This window comes from Gracilinanus agilis, chromosome 6 (assembly GCF_016433145.1).
Source record: "Gracilinanus agilis isolate LMUSP501 chromosome 6, AgileGrace, whole genome shotgun sequence".
Classification (NCBI taxonomy): Eukaryota; Metazoa; Chordata; class Mammalia; order Didelphimorphia; family Didelphidae; genus Gracilinanus; species Gracilinanus agilis.
Window position 1 is genome coordinate 45,311,889 of NC_058135.1, and position 7,580 is coordinate 45,319,468.

Consider the following 7,580-nt stretch of genomic DNA (forward strand, 5'->3'; position numbering starts at 1 on the left):
GCATTTTTCCACACCAGAGTCAGCAGAATAGTGATGTTCTCTACAAATGTACAGTTATGAAGAAAATTTTATGCTAATATTTTCCATCTAAGAGACAAAAGATAAAATCATATATGCCACATCAAAAATAACTATATGTGATTACATTAGAAGTATATAAAAAATAAGATCTACTTCATTTATTTTGCTCCCCAATCTCCAGAATCCTCTATTCTCCCAGGGACATTCCATACCTCCAGATTACCTAAGCCAGAATTTACAAATTCTAATGCTATATTTAAAATACTTTATAGCCAAATTTGTATAGTAAACACTGCTTTAGAAATGGAGGAGAAAGGCTGATTTTCAATCAACTGTTTTTTTCTTAACTACATCCAAGCTGATTTCCTAACCTCCACCAAACTGATGAAATATTATGGCAATGTGTTGACCTTTATAGCATTACAGTTTCAAAATATGATTGCACCCAGACTTGCAAGGGTTCTGAACAAGGTTTATGCCAAAAGTGTGTTCATTTCTTAAATGGGTGCTATTAATACCAATATTATTGCTACTTATTGTTAGCATCTATATAGTACATATAAAGGGCTTTATATTTAAAGTATTTACATAATTTCATGTTTAAGGGTACATTATTATTATTTATTATGATAATTAACACTATTTAATTCTCACAACAACCCTAGGAGGTAAAGATTATTGTTAACCCCATGTTATAGATGAGGAAACTGAGACTGAGTAGGACTAAGTCTCTTGCCCAGGGCTAACTGCTAGTAAGCATCTGAGACAAGGTTTGAACTCAGTCTTCTAAAGTACAGGTCCAGAACTCTAGCCACTGTTACCTAGTTGCCTATTTAGAAACAGATGACCAAAAAAATGGATGACTGTGCAAAACTATGCTAGAAAAGTAACATAAAATATGCACATTCCTCACAGTGGACCAGTGTAGGATGACATGTTAAAACTGCAACATGCACAGCCACCATATTCTACTTAATATCAGACTTCATTTTCTGGAGGTTTGTCTCAGCAGGTCACCTATGCTGAAACAATCACACACTCTCAAAAGTAAAATAGCATACTGATTTTGAAAATCATACTTGCGGAGTTCTCGTTGGTCTTCCCACTGTTTCTGCCTCATTAGTTTCTTCATCTGTCGCTTGGACAAGTGCTCAGGGGCTTCTCCCTTGTCCAAACTTGGCTTCAAATGCTCCTCCAGATTCTCACTCAAGTTCAGCTTTGTTTTCACACAATCTGACTCAGGAGATGTTGGGAGAATGTCGGTTGACATATTATTTGGTGTGTTTGTACAATCGAGAGAAATTTTGAAGGTGAAATCTTTCATCAGTGCTAAGGAGACAGAAAGAACCAAATCAAAAATGTTCTTTTCTTGCAAATTTAATTCACCAAACATTTCTATGCTGGGAGATACAAAGTTTAGACAAGATTTAAATTCCTCACGGTGCTTACAAGTTGGATACAAGGTAGTTTGAGATATTAATGGAATATTTGGTTTGAGATGCCCAGTTAGAGATATGATTATGAACTTCTGGAGTGAGATAAAGGATGATATAGAGCTGGGAATCATCCTTGGAGTTGCTAATTGAATCCACTGGAGTTAATGAGATCACCAAGTAAAAGAGTATGGGAGTGGAGAGGGAGTCTTTCCCACCCCACCCCACCCCTCAAACCAGTTAGTGGACATGACCTGGATGAAGATTCAGCAAAGGAGACTGAGGAGTGGTCAGGAGAACCAGGAGAGAACAGCATCACAGAAACAGAGAGAGGAGCATGTCTGCAGGGGAGCACAAGGTAATTGGCAGGGTCAATAATAGCTAACATTTATAGGGTATCTTAAGGCTTGGCAAGCACTGTACATGGCATCTTATCTGATCTTCACAATGACCCTGTGAGACAGATACTCTATTATCACCCCCATTTTATAGATAAGGAAACTGAGGCTAAGAGAAGTTAAGTAATTTGCCCAGGGTCCCATAGCTAATAAGTATTTGAGGCAATTTGAACTTGGATCTTCTCAACCCACAACTCCTAAGCTTCTACTGACTGTACATCCTTGCTGAAGACTGAGAAAGGGCCATTCAACTTTAAAAGATCCTTGGTAACTATGAGAGAAAAGCTTCAGTTGAAGCCAGACTACAAAGGATTTTGAAAAACCTGAGAAGGCAAGAATGGACTGAGTCGAATGACTTTCTCAACCAAGTTTATCCAAGCTGGGAAGAAAAGCTGTAAGACAGTAGCTAGCAGGGATGGAAGGCAGAAGCCAGGGAGAGAGGGTTTTGTAAGGATGGGGGAGGCATGGGATGGACATGTCTGCTGGCAGCAAGGAGGTAGCCAGGAAGGAGTCAGAGACTGAAGATAAGCAAGAGAGCAGGGATGATGGAAAGAGCAATCTGCTGGAGAAGGGAGGTGATGGGATCAAGGATGTGTAAAAAGGGCTTTGCCTTGGCAAAGAGAAGGGCTTCCTCTTCATGTGAGAAGAGTCAGAAGAAGGAGATAATGGGGAAAGAGTGTTGTTTCAGTTGTATTAGATAAGGAGAGAAAAAGGAGCTGTTTGAAAATGGTCTCATTTTGAGGGGGAGGGGTTAAATATGAGGCAAGGTCTGGACAATTACCTCAAATTGAGAGTACCATGAGTTAAGTAAAAATAAAAACTGTATGATCCTGAGACTCCTTTGTACCCCCATGCCCTGTCCTTTTCTGCCACACTGCCTCTCTCACTGCAGAAGCAAAAGAAAGTTACACAGAATTAAGTAATTTTATATTTTTGACTCAGGAGCTGCTATAGCCAAAGAATTCATTACCAAATGGTCAGCCTCCTGGGGGATGAACATCTCTAAGCATTACCTAAGCTGACCCTTGGAAAGCAGACATGGTCTGCTCCTGGGACAGTACTTGAAACCACTTCAGCATGATAAAACCTGCCTTTGGAAAAGCCTTTGAGAAGCTAATCTCCAGGCCTCAGAGAAGTAAGTGAAGGGGTAGAGGACAAATAACACTATGTAAAATAATCTATTAGTAGCCTGAGAGCAGGGAAACATTCCAGGAGTTCAAAGAGGAGTGTGTGAATTAATATCTGAGAGACCTCCAACCCAATCCCAGAAGACTCATCACATTGGGTGGCCACGGAAGTTGCAGAGTCTAGGGTTTGCCAGTGTGGTGGGTGAGGCTTCTGACTGGGGGAGGTTGAGGTAATATGACGTATCAGGGCTGAGGTGAAACCTTGAGCCAATTAAAGGATCCTGAAGGATCAGGGGAAGGGCTTAGAGGGAGCTTGAAAAGCCAGTGCATGAAGCTCTGGAGGCTGTTCTCTGTCTCTATCTGTCTTGGCCACCCTCTGAGTCCTCTTGGGCTGGAATCCAGGATCTGATCTTATTTTAAGTTAGAAAGGCTAGAAACCTTATTTCTATCTTTCTTTCTCTTTACTAATAAATACTTGTATAAAGTCTCCAAGATTAATTTTTATTCATAACAATTGGTACAGTTCATTACCCTGGGGGGGAGGTGGGAATAGGAAAGGAATAGGCAAGAAGCCTTGGGGAAGAATTGGGAACAGAGTTTTTAAGGGCTGGGCAAAATTCAGCAGGTTGAAGAAGAATGTTCCAAGCATAGGAAATACTGCCAATAAAATGATGGTGGACAAGCTCAAAGTGTATTCAGAGGTATCATAAAGTTGTAGGTAGAGGGAAACATGAGATAAGGCTTAGAAAACTAGAACAGAACTATAGTATGAAGGGTATTTAATGCCAGTCAAATTAAGTCTGAACCCACTGGATATTTCCACATAGAAGAGTGCTGTGACCAGATTTGTGAATAAATAATGTGAATAAACTATAATGCCATTTTATACATTTTTTTGTTTCTGTCTTCATTGCTTTAACTATTTTCAGAATATGGGATTCTAAAATTCCAATTCCAAGGAATTATCAAAACATGATAGGCTAAAGTTCCTGAACTTTGATGCCCTAAGAAGAGACAAGCAAAATGGCATTTGACTAGTAGAAACTCCAAATGGGGCTAAACCAAAGGCTGGTTACCTCTTGCCTTCTTAAATCAGCCTAGAAAAACCTCCCTAATCCCAGAAGATGAAGGTCAAAAGCCCTGTGTACAGATTTTATGAAGGACTCAGAAGTCTGAGGTGGTTCAGAGTCTTGCCATGAAGGCAATTGTGAAAGCCTCACAAGAGCAAAGAAGAACACAATGATGCTTCAACCTGCCTGTGAAAGGAGAACCTGGAACGGTCAGCATTTCTGATGAATGAGGAGGAGAAATTCTATTCTTATTCTTATTATGTGTAATTAGAATCTGTTACCCTAAAAAAACTGTGATTCCCAGCACCACACTCTCTTCCTGTCATTAGGTGCTGACATTGACAGGATATAAATTCTGTGAAGTTCTGTGTCTCATTCATTTGTCTTCCTGTCAAGGCTTTGGTGGAGCGGGCCTTTTGAGCAGGTAGAAAAACTTAGTCACATGGTTCTATTTTGTTAGATAATAAACTTTATAAAATATAATATTTGAAATATTGGACATTAATCCTACAGGTGACAATTGTTGGAGTAAAAGTACAAAGGCCACCTTGGTACCAAGACACCAGAAACTCATAATATGGGGTTTCTCTAAGAGAACAATTCCTATCCTCCAAGTAAATCATTTTTATGCCCATTCAGGTACCTTTTCAGAACTAATGATGCCACTTCTATCTATTCCACATTGATGTGGGGAAACAATAGTTCCTTAAATAAAAGCACAGAACCAAGCATGAAACATCCAATTCAACCTAAACTTAAAACACACCAGAGCTATTAGAATAAAAGTTATTAAGACTTAAGAGGTTACTGTCATTGATAAAACTCAGGATCACTCAAAAATTTGAGAAAGTGTTTCACTTTACTGTAGCAACTATTAGTGTAGTCAGCAGAGTATTAACACTATAGCTCCCTCCTATAGCATCAGTACTACAGTGGGAACTTTCTTCCTTTCCCAACTGCAGAGAAGCATCAGGACCCTGAAACTGCTTTTAAAAATCATCACTGACCATCAAAGGCTACAGAGGAAAGTGAGGTATACAAAATGAAGTGACTTTCCCAGGGTGACATAGCTAGTAAGTATCTTCATTTGAATTTGAACTCATGTCTAACTATCACCATAACAGCTACCTAACTAGTTGGAAAGAATACATACAGATGCGTGCGAGCGCGCACGCGCACACACACACACAAACACACACATACTTATATAAGATTATAGATATGAGGCAATTTGAGGAGTGGGAAAAAACAGGAAGGCACTAGCAGTTAAATTCAGGAAGAGCTTCCTATAGGAAGTGGTGTCTGAGATGATTCTTGAAGGAACTTAGAGATGCTAAGAGGCAGGGGTGAAGGAGGACACTTTAGGATAAGATGAAGTTAGCCAAAGGAACAGGAGTGTCATTCATGAGAACCAGAAGTGAAACCAACAGAACTGGATCAGAGTGTGCATTAGAATAATTCACAGTAAGGCTGGAAAGGTAAATTGGGGTCAACTTTAAATGCCAAAAAGAATTTATAGTTTAGCCTTCACCATGTGTTCTCATTTCCTTATTGACAGTCAAGTAACACATGGCACTTTCCTACATGCTGCCCTTTCCCCATTTAATTATTTCATCCCTTTGTCCATCTTTCTATCCAACCATCCATCAACCTAGGTATCTATCAAACAATTTACTTCCTAACTAACTAATAAGCTCCTTGTAGACAAATAACCCCAGACACTGGCCATAGTATTAGATATTTAATTCAATCCAATGAGCAGGTTTTATTAAATTACTACGTGCATAGGTGCTAGGAATGCAGAGGCAAAAGAAAAACATTCTAGGTCATAAGGAGCTCATTTTTTATTGGAGGAAAGTAGGATCACTGAGAATTAAATTCAGAATATATGCAAAGTAATTTCTGGGGGACTGTGTCGGCAAAGGAACAAACAAGCTATATACAAAATAGAAAGAAATGATTAAAAGGGATGGCACCAGAATTGGGGGTTGGAGAAGGTAGGAAAGGCTTCCAGTAGAAGATGGTATTTTAGTTGGGAAATGAAGGAAACCAGGGAAGCCAGGAAGTGGAGATGAGGAGGGAGAACTGGAAGGCAAGGGTGTTGTGCAAAGACAGCTGGATTTGGAGTCAGGAGGCTCTGAGTTCCAATCTTTGTCCTGGTCCTCTGTGGGCCAACTAGGTGGTTCAGTCCCCACAGAGGACCAGGGCAAGTCTCCCAACCACTCTGGGTCTCAGTTTTGTCATCCTGTAAAATGTGAGGACTTGGCCTGGGCGGCCTCTAAGGTCTTTTCCTATTCTAGATCTTAGATTACTGGGTCCCCAAGCCATTTCGCCTCCTTGAGACTCAGTTTCCTCTGCTATAGTTCTAGGGCAGGTTGTCCTAGACGACCAATGAAACCTATTCACATCACTTTCTGTCTTGTCTTCCCAAGCTCTCTGCAGTGCCAGGTGTGAGGAAGAAGGGGGAAGTTCTACTGCCCGAACTTCAGGCCACAGAGCAAGTGATTCAGAAGGGACAGTGCGAGAACAGCACCCAACCTCCAAAAATCCACTCGTAATTGCTGGCTCCTCCCGCCCGCCTTGCGCAGGGGGTGGAACCGTGGACACATTACGCACAAAAGGAGGAAACAGAAGGAAGAGGAGGAGGAGGCATGGGGCCCAGCAAAGCAGCCCGCTACAGACCAATTCAGGCTCCTACGGGGGCGGAACCAATTACGAGAAAGGGGCGGGGCGCAACCGCCGAGTACATAACGAGTACATTACGTGAGGTGGGACGAGATTGGGTGCACGCCCTTCAAAACCAACCCCCAATCTCTGGTCCTGCTCGACCACGCAGGGGGTGGAGCCGCAGAGTACGACGCGTTTCGGGGGCGGGTCGTTCACCAGAACCACGCTCCATTGTCAGCCCCGCCCCCTGCAGCGCCTGCCCGCCTCCCGGAAGCCCTTGGCTGGCCGTAAGGGCCACCGGGAATAGAGCAGACACGGGAGGCCGACGTGCGTCCTTTCCCCTAGGTCCTGGCTGCGAACCATTTTACCTGAGCGAGGCGGTAACCAGTTCTTACCCTCCGATTTCTTCTCATTGAGTCTTGCTTCTACTCCACTTCGCTCCCTGAAGGGACTTCAACTCCCAGAGGCTTACAAGCCTCGGAGACCACGGCAGCGGCTTGACGTGAAAAGACTGCGGCTGGCGCTTCTGAACGCACATGTGTGACGTAATCACTGTGCGCCGATCCTCCAGCTAACCCTTGGGAACTCTGTGCGCATGCTTCCCGGGGCGGGGCTTTGGTGAGGGTGGGGATTGAAGAAATGAGGGGCCGAGTAGGATGATCTCAAGCTCAGTTTTGAGATTGCTGCCATATAGTTTAGTGGCTACTCCTTACGTAATTATACCCATTTCTCCTTCACCCAAAGTCACATAGTTCTAATTTGAATCCAAGTCCTCTGATTCCAAAACCTGTAATTCTCTACTACAGTTCTACAGATTTTTAGGTTCTATCACCATTCCTAAGTACTATAGCAGCGATGGCAAAC

General features: G+C 42.3%; 1 protein-coding gene across 5 annotated transcripts in view; it reads right to left on the reverse strand.

Moving 5' to 3' along the window:
* Positions 1 to 7,193, reverse strand: part of TRMT10A (tRNA methyltransferase 10A) — a 28,676-nt gene extending 21,483 nt beyond the window's left edge. For 4 of the 5 annotated variants that reach the window (XM_044680266.1, XM_044680264.1, XM_044680263.1 and 1 more), the window contains exon 1: positions 1,101 to 1,645. In XM_044680266.1, coding sequence (XP_044536201.1) covers positions 1,101 to 1,588 — 488 coding nt within the window. In that variant the 5' untranslated portion in view covers positions 1,589 to 1,645. Of the gene's footprint in view, positions 1 to 1,100; positions 1,646 to 7,111 lie in introns of those variants that run through there. The other variant, XM_044680265.1, reaches the window with a different exon arrangement.
* Between the last annotated feature and the right edge of the window lie 387 nt (positions 7,194 to 7,580).